Source organism: Coptis chinensis, chromosome 1 (assembly GCF_015680905.1).
Source record: "Coptis chinensis isolate HL-2020 chromosome 1, ASM1568090v1, whole genome shotgun sequence".
NCBI lineage: Eukaryota > Viridiplantae > Streptophyta > Magnoliopsida > Ranunculales > Ranunculaceae > Coptis > Coptis chinensis.
In genome coordinates this window covers 59367726-59390243 of record NC_141456.1, presented here as the reverse complement: position 1 = coordinate 59390243, position 22518 = coordinate 59367726, and the positions used below count along the sequence as shown (strand labels likewise).

General features: G+C 37.6%; 1 protein-coding gene across 1 annotated transcript; it reads right to left on the bottom strand.

Moving 5' to 3' along the window:
* Nucleotides 1-16181: 16181 nt before the first annotated feature.
* On the bottom strand, nucleotides 16182-17413 carry LOC147524738 (uncharacterized). The gene is made up of 2 exons (XM_086576169.1): nucleotides 16850-17413; nucleotides 16182-16748 (listed from the first exon to the last, which is right to left on the bottom strand). The coding sequence occupies exons 1-2, from the start codon at nucleotides 17411-17413 to the stop codon at nucleotides 16182-16184; spliced, it is 1131 nt and encodes a 376-aa protein (XP_086432295.1).
* Between the last annotated feature and the right edge of the window lie 5105 nt (nucleotides 17414-22518).

Genomic DNA, 22518 nt, shown 5'->3' with positions numbered 1-22518 from the left:
CACTAGCCAACGTCGGCATCTAGATTTATCAGATGTGAGCTTCGGAAGTTTGCTGCTTCTTTATATGTGGACCCGTTCTGTACTGGTTTTGTTCTTTTCGAAACTTTGGCTCTAGTTAGGCTTTGTTGGGCTTCATTGGGGTTGAGTGGGAAACTTCAAATATTCCAGTATTCCCGTACTTCAATGCATCTTTTATCATTATCTTCATGTTAACTACGGAAACCTGCAAAAGTACGAAATTATAATTATTACATGATTATTAAACACATAATTGATCAAAATGCTATGTCTCTCGGGGTTTAATATTACAGTTTTGGGTGCTTATCACAAATGATGCAGTCTTTGTGCCAAACGGTTATTGACATGTCTGCTAACCAAAATAATAACCAAATAGGTGTGTTTCCAGGTCAAGCAGTGCCTAACCCTAAGTTAACAAACACTGCCTTCGAAGTAAACAGTATTCAATGTAATGGTAATCTAAACCAGGGTGAGCTAAAGGCAATCACTACCCTTCGTTTGGGTAGAGTAGTTGATAACAAAATGACTATGCCTGAAGATCGTCCGCAAATGGAAACTAAAAATAGAGCCTTGCATAATACTATAATAGAAATTGATGATCCTACATCTGTAGAGGTTCCAATATGGAAACCTAGTTAGAAAGTGATAAAAGATAAAGCAACGGTTAACACATATGTTCCCCCTCATGCTAGGTATAGGGATAAAACACCGCATGAATAACTAGGTTGCCTGTAGAAGGAGAAATAAATTATATTGAAATTTTTGCATCTCACATTAGTACTGCCGAGGATCTCGTCCCCATACTAGTCGATGCACCTCTTAGGGAAGAAGACAAAGATCACAATTTTGACTCCCTGTACATAACTGAAATAGATGAAGATTTTTCTACCCTACGTTCTGACCATATGGGAGATAAAGTCAATCTCACAATGGATGAGATAGATGAATTTCTTAAAGATGCAGATGAATACCACAATTATGTGGATACGAACAACTTAGATGAGGAATTCGACGAGTTTTTAAGAGCCTGTGATGATCCACCTTCTAAAGAACTACCTAGAGCACCACCCAATCATCATCTACATGAGCTAATCCCTTATAAATATCAATCATTTACCACCACCTCGATTCCCCTCCCTCCACCTTTTCAAAGAAACCATGAGTTTGCACTTGACCTTCTTGCTTCTCCTGTGCTTCATGATTTTCTAAACCTAGCTGGTAAGAAAATAATACTCAAAGACAAGCCACCAGATCCCTTCATTTTTCGAAGTGAGACAATACAACCATTCCTTCATTCTAAAACTTATCCATATCCCACATATCTTCCATAACCATCTATTTTTTCACGATCATTCACTAAGACACCCTTTCATTGGAGGAAAAAGAAGAGAGTACACGTTTGATTAGGTTCTAGGTCCATTAGGCTTCACTCTCATTCTACTAAGCCATGTTGTATGAAGTCTTGGTGCTTAATTCTATTTGGGGGGTGCTTTATGTGATAATTACTTATGGAAAGATCCACAACTATGTAGGTTGTTGATATATGGTAAACTGCATGTTAATACCTATTTTAGATAAAGTCTCGAGTACCTGACTATAAACGACTCATTTTATTTCATAGTAATTTTGTTTTTCAAAAATAAAACCTATAAAAATTTAAAAAATTAAAAACATAAACATATATTAGTTAGTCTAGGGAATCTGACTTTAAAAGACCCATGTTTTTGTAAAATACCACCTTTCTGGAGTATAAGCCAAACAAAAATTTTCTAACTTAAAAAGAGTTTTCAAATTTTGTTTGGGGGTGGCGTATTTTGGTCTTTCATTTCAAAACTTTTTGCCACCTTTATGTCTGTCATGTTTACTCCAGTAGAGTTTATGTTACTTAGTTAAGTAATTTAAATTGTGCTATTAAATTATTTCATGAACCCCCTTCTCCCAAATTGTTTGGGGATGGTATATTTAATTTTAGTACATTATACGTCCACGTATTAAAAATTGCATGTATAAATATCGAAATATAGACCCCATAGGCCTTGTTTATTTAATTAGGATGCATAATGTAATTAGGTACCTTAATTTCATAAATTTTCACTATTTCATAGAATTTCAGAAGCTAATTTTATAGGAGCCACGATATGCGCATGCTTGATTTGTGAACATATGATATTATTTTATTTATGTTAGAGTCCGCTTATGTCCCAAGCGTTATTTATTATTTCATGGAACTCATATAGGAGTTGCGTATGCTTTTATTTCTTTATATTAGTATAGATTAACCTTCTTTTTCAGGTGCTCCCATTTACAAGCACGTTTCTATGGTACTCTCTATCCTTTATTTTCATTGCATACTTTGGGGACAAAGCATGATTATGTTTGGGGAGGTGGTATAGAAACATGTTGTAAATATTTAAGCACATATTAGGTTGTATATTATGCACTTTTCCTTATAAAAATGTTAAAAATTATAAAAATATTTTATACTATGCACTTAATGATAATGGTATTGTTCCCTTCTCCATAATGATATTTGTCTAGAAATCTCATGTAGTACTTGAATTAGGATTTAATTTTTGAAGCTTAGATTAATATGTAGGTAATAGTCATTGCATCTTTTCATGAACATCTTGCATGAGCATCTATGATTGTACTTAGCAGTAATTTTCTGAGACCTAGGTTAGAGTACTTAATACAAATCCTGTGAGAATCTAGCCTAAAAGCCTCATAAAAGTAAAATATCTGAGTGATGACACAAGAGAGAAGCAAAATCTGAGTAGAGAAATCACACATCCACTTGCTTGATCTCCATACCATACCCTAAGCGAGAATTTAGGCCCTCTTTGGATCGATATAACTAAAAATTCGTACCTAAAAGTAATTATCCGCTAGTCTCCCCACTGAGCCTTTTTCATTAGCATTTTCACAAACCACAAATCCTTTACCCAATAAAATTAAAAAAAAAAAAAAAAAAAAACCTACCTACCTATCCTATCCGATAAGTCTAAGAAATAGAATGAGTGAAGAAAAGAGAAGAGAAAAACATGTGAAAACTAAATTTAGTTAGTTGCTTTAGAAAAGAAAAAGAAAAGAAGTTTCCATCCAAATAAAAGTAAAGTAAAGTAAAATAAAATAAAGGGTTAGATAGACTTACCCCCACCCCCACCCCCACCCCTATTTTCAAAAATATTAGTGATACCACCCCATTTGTAAGATCCAATAAATGATTTCTTCATCCTGAAAAAAAAAAATAATCTAAGAGTCTGGATCTTGTAATTGGGGCTAAGTCTAACTAACCCTAAAATAAAAAGTTAGAACTCTAAAAAACAAAATCAAAGGAGTCAAAAGCCAAAACAAAAGGGCTAAGGATGGAAACTAAGTGTAAAAGTAAAAACAAGGTTTTCTCTAGTTACATTTTTTTTTTTTGCTAAAAGGTAATTGATTAAGAATAAAAGAATAAGAGTTACATGAAAAGAAATATAGTTGTAAAAGAGTAGCTAAGGAAAGATAACAACAACAATGTGTATCATTCCTAGTACAAGAGACTCTAGCAGTTAACAAATCTGAAATAGGTAGTATAGTGGTTCTCTAAATTCGTCATGAAAGGAGGTCTGGAGTTCCACCACATACTTTCTCCTTGAAGAAGAGCAGCTCTATGTCACGCACAGCTATCCACTCCTAAGTTAGTCTATCTCCATATTGGAGTGACATTGATCCATGCAGCTGCATCCTTCATCCTTTACCACAAATGCTTGAATCTCCAATGCACCGTATTATTCTAGAAAACTTTAACCACCGAGTAGGAATCACATTCCACCCATATATATCTCTAACCCATTTTCAAGGCTTTTTTAATTGCTTGCACAATTGCCATGGTTTCAGCCAAATAGTTAGTTGTTATGCCCATTCTACCTGTTGCTGCACCCAGAAAATCCCCCTTATAGTTTCTGAGGACCAAACCCCATCCCGACCTCCCTGAATTTCCCCTCAAGCATCCATCAGTGTTAATCTTAAGCATTCTCGAAGGAGGTAAGAGCCAATAATATTCAAAGATTTTGGGGAGTAGAGAACTGCTATCTATCATCCTGAATATACTCACAGAGTCGGGATTGAAATTTCATGATTTCCTTTCTTTCCTCTTGGAAATACTCACAAATTGGCTTCTGCATTAACCAATTCTCCCTCCAAAGATTAATAGATTCTCCATTACCAACCACCCATCCATGTAGAGGAGACATTTCGGTAAAGGCCCATTTGATTCCTTTCCAGACTGTTGAGGTTTTGTAGTTGGACCATCCTCTAGCTCTATTTATATATTTACCTCTCATGAACATTGGCCAATCCCCTTCCTCTGTGAGCAAGTACCAGGCTTGTTTCATAAGCATAAAGAGGTTAATATCTTTGAGTCGCCTGATCCCTAATCCTCCTTATTCAATTGGTTTGCATGATTTCTCCCAAGAGACCGTGATTGCCTTCCTTTCCGTTGGATTGCCACTCCATATAAAGTCCCGGATAATAGTTTGACATTCCTTTATCATTGAGATTGGTCATTTGTAAATGGCCATGTTGTGAACATGGATACTATTGAGAACCTGTCTTGCCAGCACCACTCTTCCTTGGAATGATAGCAGTTTCCCAGCCCACCCTGAGGCTCTCTTTTTGATTTTATCCACCAAAGGAGTTAGAGCTGCCTTAGTTACTTTCCCCCTTATGAGAGGTACCCCAAGGTATTTTTCTGGTAGGGTACCTTCCTTGATGTTCAAAGTCTCTTGAATAAGAGTATTTCTTCTATTATTCATAGGACTGAGAAAGAGCTTGCATTTGTCCTTGTTGATGAGCTGCCCAGAGGAGTCTTGATACCTGTTCAGAGTCTTAAGCAGTTGTTTGATGCATTTCAGGGGCTACAATATCATCCGCAAACATAAGATGTGAATGGCTATAATATTTCGCATTCACCACTATTAGTAGTAGCTTCTTCTCATGAACCAGTTGGCTAATATTCCTGCTTAAACAATCCTCGGCCAGAGCAAATAACATGGGAGAGAGATGGTCACCCTGCTTAAGACCTCTTTGTGCTGTAAAATGACCTTGGGGGCCTCCATTGAGCATGATAGATAAAGAATTGGTTGCAAATGCACCTTTAAGCCATTGTATCCATGTCTCACAGAATCCCAATTGGTGGAGTACTGCCCATAAGAATTCCCATTCCATTGTGTCAAAGGCTTGAGAGATATCAATCTTTATGGCAATGCTACCTCCGTGTCTAGGAGTTTGAAATTCATTGATTAGTTCCGAGGCTAACCCAATGGCCTGCTATGAGTTCCTGTTCAGAATGAATCTATATTGCTCCTTACTGATAATCCGTTCTGCCAGTGGACTTAATATTGTAGCAAGAAGCTTAGTGATCACCTTGTAAACAAAATTAGAAAGGCATATAGGTATATATTTATTCACCTGATTTGCATTTTTTTCCTTTGGTATTAAAACTATGAAGTTAGAATTAAAACCAAAGGGCAATCTAGACCTCATGAAAAAATAGCTTATCGCCCTTACTAGATCATGTTCCACTATGTCCCAACAGTGATGGAAGAAGAACCCAGTGAAGTCGTCTGGCTCTGGAGAACTATCTGCATTAAGATGAAAGACTGCTTCTTTGATTTCTTGAGCTGTTGGTATCTCTGAAAGAGAGACATTGTCTGCTTCAGAGATGAGTTGAGGCATTATGTGAATGAGGTCCTAGTCGATGTCATGCTTAACTTTTTTGAATTTCTCCGAATAATGCTTGACCAAGAATTCTCCAATCTCTTTTTGAGAGTCCATAGTAATCCCTTCATTATTTTTCATTTCACTGATCATTAATTTACTTCTATTGAGATTGGCTTGGGCATGAAAGAATTTGGTACTTCGATCATAATCGTTATCCCATTTTTCTCTCGATTTCTACCTCCAAAAATGTTGTTCTTGCTCCAGCAACCCCTCCACTTTATTTTCTTAATCTAGCATATGCATAGTGAAACCCTCGGACATGTTTCCTTGATCAAATTGTGCTTGCATCTGTTCTAGAATCCGTGATTCCTCTTCCACCTTATCTTTGATGTTGCCATAGACTTCTCTGTTCCATCTCTTCAGAGTCCCTTTCAATCTCTTCAACTTTTGGGTCAAAACAAAAATCGAGTGGCCTAAGATAGGAGCTTCCCAACTCTGTTGGACCAAGTCTCTAAAGGAAGGATGAGAGCACCACATATTAAAGAATTTGAATGGTATATTCTTGGGTCTCGGAATATCTATGCTGCTCCCCACTAAAGGAGAATGATCTAAGCATACTCTGTTGCAAACCTTGTAGTTCCATCCTGGGTATTTGGAACTCCATAGAACATTACAAAATATTCTATCCAGCTTTCCCACAATTTTAAATCTCCCCACCTATTTATTCCACCATGTGTGGTGAAATCCATTGCAAGGGACTTCCATCAGATGGGAATTACTAATACATTCTCGAAAGTCATTCATGGCCGCTGTTACCCCCTTACTTTTCAGAGTAACTCAAATAAGCATTGAAGTCCCCTAATAAGAGCCATGGTATATTAGCAGTACTGATGTGTTGTAATTTCGTCCATAGCTGCCTCCTTTGTATATAGATACAATGGGCATGGATTATTGTAATAAGAGCACCCTCTACTTCCACTATGAGATGTTGCTGTGAACAATGCAGGAGGTTAGGAGGATTGATAGATGACTTCCAAAACAGCCATAGATTAGGAACCTGACTTTGTCCTGAGTTATGAAGAAATTTAGTACTCAGTCCTTGTGATTGGAGAAAAGACATAGACATATCCTGAGGATTGATCTTCGGTTCAGCTATACCCAAAATGAAAGGATCCCATTTATTGATTAACTTTGATAATCGATTATGCAATTTGTCATTTCCGATACCTCTAATATTCCAAAAGATGCACCTCATTGCGAATATTGGAGTTTTATTGGATAAAAAAGTTTAACACCTTTAGTTCACCCTCTTTCCATGCATTGACCTTGATTTAGACCTGGTAGATGGGAGAATCAGTTGCTGGAGCTGCCACTGTGGTATTAATCCACTATTGGTATTATGTCATTGTCCTTCCCGAGTAGCTGACATTGAACTTTTTACATTTTGACCATGTTCCTCTAGCTCCTCTTCCTCTGTCACATCTGCCCATCTGGAATGTGCTGAGAGTTCTGGATCCAGGGGTTTCTCTTCCTCATGAGTGGTCAGGGCCCTAATATATTTCAGATTTTTTTCAGCTTTGGAGTTGGCAAGTTTTTTCCCAGGAGAGACTTCCGGAGCCAAAATGCTTGAGCTACTACTAATGGCTAACATTGTATCAATTGGCACTTCTTCAATCTCAACCAAGCTTTTCTCTGTAGAAGCTTCATTCACTCGACATGTTGTATTTCTGCCAGTGATATTAAGGTTGTGTGCTGCTGCCTCACTAATAATCTTGGTGCTTTTCTCCAAGGGAAAGGTAGTCTCTTCCCTCACTGATTCAACACTTCTCTTGTGGACCGGAGAATGAACACCATGTTCCTTGTCTACTACCTGAGTAGTTTCCCCTTCTTTGTGTGTTCCTCCATTTGATTCTAGAGCTTTCTCTGAACTGTGCTCCTGCTCCTCTATGTTAAGAATCTCCTCAACCTCTAGACTCGCAAATCTATTCTGAGTTTGAGCTTCCACCAAAGGCTCAGAGGGTTTTGGCCTCCATATTGTCTCCCCCTACTTGCTAGTTTCAGCTTGGGTCTGTTTCCGACCTCTTTTCCTTCTTGGTTTCGCTCTTAGAGGGTCTGCATCAGGTGTAAGGTCTACCATGACCTCCTTATCTTTATTTTCTTTTCCCCCGAGTAGTGTGCATATCACTTTTAAGTTTCTGACATTCTGTAACCAGATGCTCGACAATTTTGCAGTGTGTACACATCTTTGGTAGCTTCCCTATCTCCACAGTTTGCCAAAACTTCACCGTCTTGGTTTTGACATATATCTAATCAGGTATGGGTTCTGATAAATCCACATCCACCAGAATTTTTGCATAGTAACCATATTCCCAGTTAAGCGTTTTGTCATCAATCTGCATTGGATACCCTATCCCTCGTGCTATGGACATAAGGGTTTCTGGTTCCCAGAATTCTTGTCCAAGACCTGGAAAACGAAACCAAACTAAAGCATGAGATTGCCTCTGGATATCTGGACAAAAGTTCGGTGTCCACTGACTTATTCTCATAGGACTTTTATCAAAGTCCCAAGCTCCTTTTGCCCAAATCCTATTAAGATCCTCATCATTGGAAAAGCGCAGAAAGAGGTATCATTTGCCTATGGGAGTAATCAGCCACTGCCCAGAAGGCTGCCACATTTTCTTTGCAAGCTCACGCATTTTTTCAATTAGAATTTTCTGAAGATCAATTCGACCCACCAAACAGAATTTGCAGCAGAGCAATCCTTTCTCATATGTTTTTTTATGGTATTGTAATAGTTGGATAGTCCCCCATCTTCTCTGGGGCTGGAAGCTCTAAAATTTCCACCTATTGCGATGTGGATTGTTGTGCTACCTCAACATAAGAAATTTTCTTGCTGTTGCTTTGTGTCTCTGCCTGGGTTGTTGGATTTTGTTCCTTTCCAATGTCAAGACCCTTAGTAGTTTGTGAAGGAGCTTGACAAATTTTGCTACCATTGAACGGACACTCGAATTCATAAAGGTCCATTCTTTGTTGTTTCTTGTTGGAACTCAACACTGTTGGCAGTGGAGGATTTTACCCAAGAAGGAACAGGACATAAGAATGAAGAAAGAGAAAGTAGCTCTTTTTCCGAACTCAACATTGTTCTCAGTGGAGGATTTGACAAGAAAGGAAGAAGTCCTTATGCTTTCCAGAACTTACACTGTTAGTCAGTGAAAGAATTTACCCAAAAAGGAAGGAAACAGAGAGAAGAGGAGATAAGAGGTTTTCACCTGTCTTGTTTTAACTAAAAGCGGCAAAAAATTTGAGCACTGGATCATAATAGTAACTTAATTTATCTCACCTTCATTCGCCCAACACTTGGTCCCCATATGATAACAAACCATATGATAGAAATCTTCATACCATATGATAGAAATCTAGTTACATGTAATTGAAGACCCTATTATCTCTTACTTGTTTATTTGAATATCCATTTTGTTTCTTCTTAAACCATCACCTCAGCCCCGTATCACCTAATAAAGACCTCCAGCTCAATTAGGATTAATTTGGTGTGATAATAAGTGGATGATGTGTTTGATCGACCTCGGCTTCCTTGGATTGCCATTGAGATTGTGAGGAAATGTGTGCCCACTACACACTGTAGTGAGCGAAACTTAAGTGGAAAAATCAGAGTGTTTGTGTCTTGACACATTCCTAGTAAGGACCTACTTAGGGACGCTATTCCAAAAGTTTCAAAAACGGACCTGCCATTGCATTTCACATCATAGTTCATTGTATAGTTGTTTATCTTAAAATGATTTGATTATTATGCATGTATTAATTTAGGAGTTAGATTGATGATCCTTATTTAAATGCTAGTGAGATGTATAGATTTCTGAGATAAATTAGGGGACAATTACTTTTATTTCTTAGTCGTTGTAGTATATATGAAGTTTGTGAGTATCTTCTCTGGAAAACTCTTCTGAGGCTATAACTCATCCACTAGGGAATTTATAGTGGTTTAAGGCCTTATTGCATATGGTCAATGCAATCTCATTCTTCGAAACGAGATTAGTTAGGATCATATTTTTGGCCACTTATCTGTTTTAATTTCTCATCTTTGCTTGAGGACAAGCAAAATGTTGTTTGGGGGTGGTTGATAAGCACCAAAAAGTGTAGTTTAAACCTCTTAATAGCATTACATTTAGGCCAATTATGTTTATAATAAATAAGAGTTAGTAATGTTTACGTGTTTTTGTGCATTCCAAGACTTGAAGCTGATTAGGTGACTAAAGATACTATTTTAGCATGGAAAACGAGTCAAGATGATTTCCAAGGAAGTTCTACATTTAAAGCCCAAGAATCATGGAGAAAAGCCTTTTTCAAACCCAGTCAAAGTCAATCCGGGTAGAAAAGGAACATAAAAGTCAATGAACTTCAAAAGACCGTATCTTTGCACTCGGGCCTCAGAATTGGGCTTACTTTATGTCAGAATGACCGGCTCGGAACCATCTTTCCAATATACCTAGTCTTGTCCCAATCAGAATTGTAAAAGTGGACAGAAAGGGCACAGAAGTAATTTATAGCAACTATGGTCTCTTTAGTTCTAACCTAATGGACTTTGGGCTCACAGTAGAGGCCCAAAGTCCCCCTTCTTAGCCCATGCACGAAAATGTAACCCTAACCCTATCCTATATAAAGAGGGTTAAGGCTAAACTTTAACACAACCCTTATTAGTTTAGTTTAGTGTAATATAGCTCTCTTTCTTCTTTCTCTCTAGTTTTAATAAATTAGTTTGTAGCCTCCATAATTCCCAATCAATCAAAGCCTTTTACTTTTGATTTCAATTATTATTCTTTATTTTATGTCTTTCTCTTAGTATTAAATTAGTTTACATCCAATAAAACGAGGCTAAACCTCCCTTAGAGGGGTTTAAGAAGCTAAGTGAGGATGAGTAGTTATTAGTTTCTATCGTTTTGCTTAAGAATGTCAAGCCTGTTGGTTGTGAGTTCTAGAGATAGACTCATAACCAAGGGGCTAGAGTCTAGAAACCCCACCAAAGAGATTTGTGGGGGTGCTAGACTCTTATGCTAGTGAATCCATGTTCCGAGAGGACTTGGTATTCATTAGGGATCAAAATAGGCGATTCGATAGCTAACCAATAGCTATTCGAATCGCATGGTGGATTAACCCCTCTCTAATCTTTTATTTATTGATTATATCTACTATTTAGAACATCTCTATCTATTGTTTTCGCATCTCTTACTCTCATATTAAGAATAGTTTTTGAATTAAAACATTGCATGCATCCAAGTAATGACGTACAACTAGAGTGGTACGAACACGACTACTACTCCTAATCTACTGCTTTTAAGAGTATTTCATACTGTTTCTTCCCTTCATATTTACTGTTTCTCATTACTGTTTACTCCTACTTTATGAGTACATCAGAAGCCTTAGATTACTGTTTCATGTTCTTCGATTAGTTTCAAGGATTTCCAATACGCTTATGTTCAAACAAATCTTTGTAGTTTACATCTCATAGTAAAACTATATCTTTCATATTGTATGTCATGCATCCATTATAGTTTGATAGTTGTAGTTATTAGATAAAGCTTGTTTTAATTGTTAATGTCAAAGTTGAATATTACTCATGTCGTAAAAAGACGAGTAATCTTTTGAGTTTGATCATTAGTAATGAATTTCTAGAAGATACATGTTAACTAAGATTTACCACGTTCACATCATCGAGAAAACTAGGGTTACCTTTCCCTCATGCTACTCGTATTAATTATGGAACTTTGGAATTGATTCTAAGAATACAAACAATGGTCTAAGGTGGATTCAAGGTCCTAGAATTCCCATAGTTATGGCCGAAGAAAATATTCTAGTAGAGAACCCCCTTCTAGACTTCTATACTGCTTTATTGGAAGGACCTTCTTCCTACATCAAACTCTAGGACACTGCGAGTGATATTCGAATCCCACCTAACGTTTTTGGATTGTTACATGTTTATCATGGTTTAGACCATGAGAAACCATACAATCACTTTTGTCAAATTCAGCAAGTAGCTACCACATTCCATCATCCGACCGTTTCCAATGAACAAGTCTTGCTAAGGTTGTTTCCTTTCACCTTGGCTGATAAAGCTTCAATTTGGCTAGCAGGTCAAACGATTCAATCTCTCAACACATGGTCTAAACTCATGCAATCATTCACGATCAAATTCTACACTCATAAGAAAACTACTGAAATGCTTTAGAAGATCCAATTCTTTCGCTAGCATCCTCATGAATCCTTTACGGAAGCATGGAGTCGATTTACTGGTATTCTTTTAGAATGTCCCCATCATCAACTCGACACCCCTATCCTCATCCGTTCATTCTTTAACGGTCTTTCTGATCATAAAAAGTAAACGCTTGATATCATGAACGACGGTTGTTTCATGAACAAAAGAGCTACTGAGGCATACACTTTTCTCGAAAAACAAGCTTCGAGAGGTACCCATTTGAGAGGTACCCATTGAAAGCTTCGAGAGGTACCCATTGGAGTAACAATGATTCTTCCAAATCATCTCACGACAATTCTCCCAAAGCTAAATCTATGTTTGAGGTAAAACCCGATTCAGAATTAAAAACTCGGATTGAGTCCTTGACCAAGAAGGTAGATGCTCTTTTTGTCCAAGTGAATGATCAAAAGCCAAAGCAGGTCATGAACATCAACACTTCTCCATGTTACCTTTGTTGGAGCTTTGATCATGCTGAACTCTCGTGCCCATTACTCTATGATTCCAATCCTCAACTACCTGAAGAAGTTTGTACCTTCAACGTCCCTAACGCACCTTGGCAACAACATCCCAATTTTGCTTGGCGTAACAACCAACAACAACTAGGCCCCCCAAGTTTCACCACTCAACCCGTTAGGCCAAATCCAAACTTCAATTCATATCAACAAGGATATAATCAAAAATTCCAGCAAGGACAAGTCCAGTTTTCAAGCTCTTCTACCTCTAATTTCAACCGCAGCCTTGTGCCCGTCAATCTAAATTTTTCACATCAACAAACCATCAACCACTACTATGACCTCATTCCAACAGCACCACCTGTGCAACCTTCAGCTGACAAGACAAACGAGACTTTTTTGTCTTTTATGCAACAACAATCACAAATCTTGACATCCATTCAGCAATCCCTTCAGCAGTTAGCCCAAGAGAAAACTCAGAAAGGCGTGTTTCCTGGACAAGAGGTTCCAAATCCTAAGCCCACCAAAATAGCCTTTGAAGTTTGTCCAATGCACCAACTCAAAGTCACCAAAATCAGGAAGCAGTGAATGCCTTCACCACTCTTTGTTTTGGCAGAACTATCGACAATCAAATCTGTATGCCGGATAACCACCCACCTGTCGCAGCCAAAGCAATTATTTAGTTTATAGTTTTCATAGTTTAAATAGTTTAGTGAGTAGTTAATTCAATCTTTCTCTAAACCACCATTGTTCGCATTAGGATAAATAATCAGTTAGTACTCAGTTGTTCTAAGTAGCAGTCCCTGTGGGATCGACCCATTTGCCGTCGCAACTATTTTCAACGATAGCTGTGCGCTTGCGGTTTAACTAGGGTTAGATTAGTCTAATTAATTTAGACCGACTAATTTCCTATCAATAGTTAAGAGTGGAATGAACTTGTTACTCGTAGTATATTACATGATAATATATTGAGATTAAGCATTTAGAATTGAATTAAACATGAGAATGGTAGAATTATGTATTAGTATTCTTAGCATTAATATTTAGTATTTTAGTATTTTTATGTTTATCATTTCTCAAATTTCGTCAAAATTTTTATCAGGGCCATTGGTCTGTATTTTGCAAATGGATCAACCTGCTATTTGGCCTGTTTATCAGAGTGGGACTTAGAGAGGTTTGTCTCTTCGGGTATTGGCAAAAGGAGAGAATACTACGAAACTCACTCTCAGGAACACATCTCCTAACAATCTGATCAGGGCATGACTTAAACAAGTATGGGTCATCCTAGAAAAAATACTTAACCTCAGCAAGAAACTTAGATTTATCTTGTTTTCTCCAATGAGAAGGAAACCCGACCTATAACAAGATAATTAACAATATTTGCATACCAAGGCAACCGAGACAACAAAAAGTTGCTCATCGTGGGAAGGACTCATTCAAAGGCAAAAGACTAGTAGAAGACTCTACTATAAGCCTAGACAAGTGGTCAAGAACCACGTTCTCTGTACCAACACATCCCTAATCTCAATGTCAAACTCTTGTAATAAGAGGACCCAACGAATAAGATGCGCTTTAGCATCCTTTTTAGAAAGAAGATACTTCAAAGCCGAATGATCAGTAAACACGACAACCTTAGACCCTATGAGATAAGACCTAAACTTGTCTAAAGCAAACACAACAACTAACAGTTCCTTCTCGGTTGTAGTGTAATTCATTTGGGCATCATTAAGAGTTCGACTCGCATAATAAATTACATGGGGCAACTTATCAAACCGTTGACCTAAAATAGCCCCAATAGCATAGTCCGACGCATCACACATTCACTCAAAAGGCACACTCCAATCAGGTGGTTGTATGATAGGAGCGGTAGTCAATAAATGTTTAAGCTTCTCAAAAGCTTTCAAACAATCATCATCAAAGACAAAATCGACGTCCTTACCAAGTAAATTGCATAAGGGACGAGAAATCTTGCTAAAGTCTTTAATGAATCGCCTATAAAATCCAGCATGACCTAAAAAAGACCTAATATCTTTCACAGTCTTAGGTGGTGGAAGACTAGAAATGACATCAATCTTGGCCTTATCGACCTCAATGCCTTTACTAGAAATGATATGAGCAAGAACAATACCCTGTTGAACCATAAAATGATACTTCTCCCAATTCAACACCAGATTCTTCTCCTTGCACCTAATTAACACTAATTCCAAATGGTGCAAACCCTCATCAAAAGAATCACCAAATACGGAGAAATCATCCATAAACACCTCAAGAAACCTTTCTACCATGTCAGAAAAAATGCTAAACATGCATCTCTGGAAGGTACCGGGTGCATTACATAACCCAAATGGCATACGACGGTAGGCAAAAGTTCCAAAAGGACAAGTAAATGTAGTCTTTTCTTGATCCTCAGGTGTAATACATATTTGGTAATAACCAGAATAACCATCGAGAAAACAATAATACTTATGACCGGCTAACCGTTCAAGCATTTGGTCAATAAAAGAAAGAGGAAAGTGGTCTTTCCTAGTGGCTAGATTCAACTTACGATAGTCAATACAAAAATGCCACCCAGAAGTCATACAGGTAGGAACTAACTCGCCATTCGCATTCTTAACTACCGTAATACCAGACTTTTTAGGGACAACCTGAACCGGACTCACCCATTGACTATCGGAGATGGGGTAAATGATACCCGCATCTAACAACTTGAGAACCTCGGCTCTCACTACCTCTCTTATGTTAGGATTAAGCCATCTCTGGAACTCACGGGTTGGTTTAGCATTCTCCTCTAGATGAATATGATGCATACAATCAGTGGGGCTTATCCCATTAATATCAGCAATAGTCCACCCTAAAGCTGTCTTTTTACTCTCTTGTTTACTATCAAGATTAGAACCAATAATAACAGGCAAAGTCTCATCAAGTCCCAAAAAGACATACTTAAGAGTATCAGGTAATGGTTTCAACTCAAGGTTAGGAGGACTCTCTATGGAAGGAACTGGTTTAGACTCAGAAGGAGAAAGAGGTTCTACCTTGGTTTTCCACTTATTAGTATCTAAGATTGGGGTGGCATCAAGCAAAGCATTTACTTCACAAATAGAATTATCCACATCAAAATCACCACCAAAGTGAGTTAAACAAGACTCAAGAGGGTCATCAGAATAACTTTCCAAGAAAGTCTTGCGAACCACACTTTCAATAAGATTAATATCCCAAAGATCATCAGGTTCAGGAGGTTGTTGAGTCACATTAAACACATTAAGTTCTGTAGTCATATTACCAAAAGAAAGCTTCAACACTCCATTACGACAGTTAATGATAGCATTGGATGTGGCCAAAAATGGACGACCTAAGATGACAGGAATATGGTGTTTAAGATCTTGAACAGGTTGTGTTTCTAGAACAATAAAATTAACTGGGAAATAAAATTTATCAACCTGAATCAAAACATCTTCAACAATACTACGTGGAACTCTGACAGATCTATCCGCCAGTTGAAGTGTAATCGGCATAGGTTTCAATTTACCAAGACCAAGCTGTAAATAAACCGAATAAGGTAACAAATTAACACTAGCCCCCAAATCAAGTAATGCCTTCTCAATCATATGATCACCTATAACACAGGATATAGTAGGGCATCCTGGATCTCTAAACTTAGGTGGAGTGCGGTTTTGAATAATCGAACTCACTTGCTCAGTAAGGAAAGCTTTCTTATGCACGCTCAACTTACGTTTTTAGCATTACCACATATCCTTAAGAAACTTGGCATAAGAAGGAACTTGTTTTATAGCATCAAGTAACGGAATATTTATATGAACTTGCTTAAACATCTCCATTATCTCATTAAAAGTATTTCCTTTCTTAGCCTGAACTAACCTCTCAGGAAAAGGGGCTTTTGGTATATAAGATGGTACATGACTAGACTCGAAAGACGTAGGAGGCTCTAAGCACTTCGTAGAAACATCACGACTATTAAAACCACTTACATCACTCTTCTCGCCCTCACACTCTATAGTTACAGATCTGACCTCAACATCCCTAGGCATCTCAACCCTATTATCAATATGTTTACCACTTCTAAGAATGGTAATAGACTTAGCTTGCTCCTGGTGGTGCTCTTGGCTCAAGTTAGAGCCTATTTCATACCGTCCCTTTGGATTAGCCACTGGTTGACTAGGAAACCTACCCTTGTCCCTTTCATTCAAAGTATTAGCAATTTGACCTATGGTGACTTCGATCTTCCTAATGGCTTGAGCATTATCTTGAGTAGCAGTTTGACTGGCTTGCATAAACTGTTGGGTTGTTTCCTGGAATTTCATGGTGTTTTGTGATAATTGAGCAATGGCTTCTTCTATAGGTGAAAGTTTAGGTGGTTGAGGTGCATACTGTAGTACTGGGTTTGAGTTACCCACGGGGCCTCCCTGATGTATCCCTTAGACCAAGACAAATTGGGGTGGTTACGCCACCCTGGATTATACGTGTTAGAAAAAGGATTATTGCCTAGTTTTTGGTATGAATTAAAAGCATTGACTTGTGTAGTTATGCCAGGGCAATTATCTATAACGTGATCAAGACTATCACACAAAACACAACCAGGGGCCTCGATATTGTTAACCGAAGCTGGAGACTTTGTCTCTTTTTCTAGCTCGAGGACTTCAACTCTTCTAATTAAAGTGGCCATCTTAGCGTTCGTGTCAAACTCCTTGTCAACGTGGAACAAACCATTCTGTGTAGTACTACTAGCCACCTTCTTAGGCTCACGGCTAGTTTCCCATTGCTGGACCTTTTCAGAGACTTCTTCTAAAAAGGTCCATGCTTCATCTACAGTCTTAGCACAGAAATCTCCAGTACTCATGGTCTCAATCATAGCCTTAGAATTAAAATCAAGACCCTCATAGAGAATCTGGACTATCCTACCTTTCTCTAGGCCATGGTTAGGACACTGCAAAAGCATGTCCTTAAATCTCTCCATACACTTTCATAATGATTCTCCATCATTTTGGCAAAACGATGATAGACTTTTTCTAAAAGCAGTCGCCTTATGATTAGGGAAAAAGTTTTTTTAAAAACACAACGCATAATTTTTCCCAACCCGTTATGGAATTTGATGGAAGAGTGTGAAACCAACTCTTCGCTTTCTCCTTAAGAGAAAATGGGAATAATTTCAACTTTATAGCCTCATCGCTAAACTGTTGAAGTTTAACAGTCCCACAAATATCTTCAAATTCCCTTACATGAAGATATGGATCTTCCTCATCAGTCCCCCTAAACTTAGGAAGTAGCCTAAGCAGATTGGGCTTTAACTCAAAGTGATTAGCATTGGTCGGCGGGGGAACGATGCAAGACGGTCGAGTGGTCCTAGTAGGATATATGAATTCCTTAATGGACCTAGGTACTTCAAGCAACAACGCCATTATTATTGTCACCCATGTCAGCAAAAATTGGTGTATTGCCGACAAAGGTTATGGGTATCTCTAACTCGGCGAGATTTCTAATCTTCCTATGGAGTGTCCGTTCAATTTCTGAATCAAATGGTGCTAACTCTGGATTATCGGATCGAGTCTCAATCATAAACCACTTCTAAAACCTAAGACTCTAATAAATGATGCAAATGATGCTCACACAAACAATACCAAACAAATATTTCAACCCAGATTGAATTTTAAATATTGTTTAATATATTTGCTCCTAAACTCAAATAACACGATTCCCAGTTCTTGTGCAAAAGCACCGTCACTCGATCCACGTGTAAAAAGGGCTTTCCTAGTGAGCGGGCTAAAACCTGTCCTAATGCAAGATGTCTAAGGCTGGTCAATATGATTTAACCTTCCTAAATGCAAGAAACAATAAAACAAACAAAACACACGAAACAAACAAAATTCAACCCCACAAAGTAAAGAGACGTACCTACGGTGTGAGCCTTCGAGGGCTACTTACGACGCCGAGTGACGACAAGCAAGCAACTTTACAAAGTCCACAACAAAATCACGACTATCAACCTTGTAAGAAGAAATCTTTGCTTACTGCCTGCGAAAATCAAAATTAAACACGAAAACTAAGAAATAATAAAACTACGACTAAATTTAAACTACGAATCACGATAAATAAAACTTTAAAACTTAATTGTACCACTGCAATCCCCGGCAGCGGCGCCAAAAACTTGATAGGAAATTACTCGGTCTAAATTAATTAGACTAATCTAACCCTAGTTAAACCGCAAGCGCACAGCTATCGTTGAAAATAGTTGCGACGGCAAACGGGTCGATCCCACAGGGACTGCTACTTAGAACAACTGAGTACTAATTGATTATTTATCCTAATGCGAACAATGGTGGTTTAGAGAAAGATTGAATTAACTACTCACTAAACTATTTAAACTATGAAAACTATAAACTAAATAATTGGGTTTTATCAAATGGGAAGAACTCTAGGACTATAGAATCCACCGTAGACTTCTGTTTATATTTCTAAGAGTAATTTTAATGTTCCAGATTTAATACGAGTAGCATGAGGGAAAGGTAACCCTTGCTTTCTCGATGATATGATCGTGATAATCTTAACTAAACATGTATCTTCTAAAGTTTCGGCACTACATATCAAACTCAAAAGATTACTCGTCTTTTTACGGCACGAATAATATCTAAATTTGACGTCAACAGTTAAAACAGGCTTAACTAATAGCAACGAATATCGAACTATAAAGCATGCGTGACATACTATATGAAAGATACAAGCTAGCTATCAATACATGAAACTAGAAGAGTATAGCAATTTAAACTAACTAGAAATCATCGAAATTAATCCAGAAAACACAAACATTAGCCTAAGGTTTCATCTGCCCTAGACTTGGAGTTTAGCTATACATAACAATGAACAGAAAAAAGAAATTAATAGAAGAATTAATCATTGCAAAAACCGTAGTCTCGCGTTGAAGTCTTCTCCTCCAATTCGTTCTGTCCCCAAGCTTTAATCCGCGTACTAACTCGAACTCCACTTTTCTGTCTCTCATGTTCTCTGTATCAGTGTTCTGGAACGCCCCCTGTTTTGTCCCTCGCCCCTGTTTTTATAGCTTTTCTTTAGGTCCCCCGAATTGGGAAAGTTCTAATTCGGTTTAGCTTGTGCAAGATTCGGAATTCTATCGACATTAGAAACCCCCAAAGATTTATTGCTCACATCTCTTAATAGTAGGAATTGGATATTTCGTACCAAAAGTGGATTGGAATTAGAAGGGAATCGTGACTGCAATTAGACTGGTCTTTGCGAGCATTTCGGTGATTGGGCGATCGATTCGGAAAGAGGAGTGTCGGGTTTTAATTACTGTTAGTTCTCTTTTGACTTGTGTGAAATAGAGATAACAAATGGCTTTGATTCGGTAGTAGGAGTAGGTGGAGTATTTGTTTGGTTCTGGAAGCTTCGATTTGGATCGCCAAAATTAGAGGGATCGGTTTCTGGGTTTAATCTGAGAGTAATGATTATGATGTGAAATCTACTAATATGATTATTCTACGAATTTAATCTTAATACTAAATTAACTAACAATATAATGATGTGAATCAAATATGATGGAAATTAGAAAATGTTAGAGAGAGAATTAAATCTACTTTTCAATTCCTAGAAGTGTTAGAATAGATTGTTGAGAAACCCTAATCTTTATATTCTCACTAAAAGCTCAAATATAAAACTAGCATGAGAGGAAGGATTGTTTTCCATTCTCATGGAAAAACTCACAATCCTCTAGTTTAGATTTTTCTCTTCTTATCTCTAAGTCAAGAAAAATCCAAACTTTAAACCCTAATCAACAAATCTATGCTAAACAAATCAAGTCCTCTTAAAACTTCAATAACCTCCCTCTAATGGGAGTTTAGCTATGATTCATTGGACGTATTAAACTGGAACAATAAAAGAAAGACATAAAAGTAAAAGAGAATTGAAGATAACTAAAGCTTTTATTGAAGAAAGTTTAATGGAGGCTACACTACAAACTACTTTTCTAAAAACTAAACTAAACTATTCTAAAGTAGGGTATGATCTGGAGGCTAGCCCTAACCCTCTTTATATAGGAGAGGGTTAGGTTACATTTTCGTGCATAGTTCTGGAAAGGAGACTTTAGGCCTCTGATGTGAGCTCAAAGTCCATTAGGTTAAGTCTAAAAGAGCCAATGCTGCTAGAAAATAATTTAGTGCCCTTTTTGTCCACATACAACTCTGATTGGAGCAGGGTTAGGTCAATTGGAAATCTTGTTTCGAGTCGGTTGTTTTGACATAAAGTAGGCCCAATTCTGAGGCTTGAGTCCAAATATACGTCATTTTGAAGTTCTGATGGTTTTTTTTGCATTTTTCTACCCGAATTGACTTTGACTGGGCATGAAAAAGGTTTTTTTTTTGATTCTTGGGCTTTAAACATATAACTCTTCTAGCAATTATCTTGACTTGTTTTCCATGCAAAATGACATTTTTAAACACAAACAATACTAACTCTTATTTATTATAAACATGGTTGCCCTAAATGTAATACTATTAAGGGTTTAAAACTACATTTTTGGGTGCTTATCAAGAAACATTCAAGAATTTGGCAATAAACCTTCCATTTCTCGATGCTCTCAAACAATTGTCAAGACATGCTACGTTTCTGAAAGATATGTGCACTAATAAAACGAAAACCAATGTCCCACAACACACTTTTCTAACAGACCAATTTCCTTCATTCTCTTAATCAAATAGAATAGTAAAATGCAAGGACGTTGCCTGTCCCACAGTTCCATGCACCTTGGGAGACAAGTATACAGCTACTGCACTGTTGGACTTGGGAGCAAGTGTCAACTTACTTCCCTACACTACCAGAATTTTGGCAAATTAGAACGGATGGGGATCGTTCCTGTTTGGTGTGTGCCAAAAATTAGTTAAAAATAAATTGCCGAATTAGTAAATTTGTTCATATCTTAGCGACGGACCTAACAGGAATGGCTCCAGTCCGTTCCAAATAGGGAAAAATGGTGTAGTGCTACTACCTCTTCAAACAGCTGGGTATCCATGAACTCAAACCTACAACCATGACACTGCAATTAGCCAATCGTTCCATCAAGCATCCCAAAGGCATTGTGGAGAATGTCCTCGTCAAGGTCTACGATTTTTACTATCCAATTGATTTTGTCATTCTGGACACGGAAGTTGCATACGACTCCATTCCAATCATCCTAGGGCGTCCATTTCTTGCAACTGCAAACGCCCTTATCAATTGTCATGATGGTTCCATGACCATATCCTTTGGAAATCTCACTGTGGAAATAAATTTGTCCAAATTGATGCCACAAACTATGGATGGTGAGATCAACATGATCACCAGTTCAGTTGATATCTTAACTCCAACGTTGGTACCCATTCTTTTTGAGGACGACAAGGATCACAATTTCTTTGCCGACTTCACTACCGAGGATATTGATGATTTCCTTAAGGATGCACATACTTTTGTGGATGAAGATTTTCATGTAAATCCAGACAAGTTGGATGACGAATACTTCAAATTCTTGAGAGCCTATGATAAGTTACTGATCAGCTCCTAAATGTGCATTTTATTACCATTACATTACTATATTATAGCCCTTCTTACGTTTAATGAAAAGACAACTCATAGCTTTTATTGCTTTTTTCAGGTTACAGATAAATTCACACCACTTATCATAAAAGTTGCGTCTTAGCACCAAAAGGAGCTTTACTTACGCTTATTATGAAGACCCGAAGCTGCTATGAAAAAGTTTTGAAAAAGTCAAAGTCAAGGTCAAAGGTCAAAGGTCAATGACTCATAACCAATGAGCTGAAAGTGAAAGTCTTCAACTCAGAAGACCAGAGATAGATGTCCTCAACTCAAAAGAAGGTTTTCTCTAAAACCTACCTTGATCAAGAAGAAATCAAAGAGCAAATGGAAAAAACAAAAGCATAAAGTAAAGGATGAGGTGTCTCAAATGTAATAGAGAAGGGCAAATCAGTCATTTGCATCAAGTAGGGGTATAAGAAGTAAAAGTTAGGGAGAGAGAATGCACCTAGACTTATTATAGTGTCATGTAGGATTTAATTTCTACTC

Bases quoted from the DNA above. Each gene is read 5' to 3' on its own strand.
- LOC147524738 (XM_086576169.1), bottom strand. From the start codon at position 17,413: ATGGAGAGATTTAAGGACATGCTTTTGCAGTGTCCTAACCATGGCCTA. The intron at 16,749-16,849 runs GTAACTCAAACC...ATGAAATTCCAG, and splicing joins ACATCAGGGAGGCCCCGTGG to GAAACAACCCAACAGTTTAT.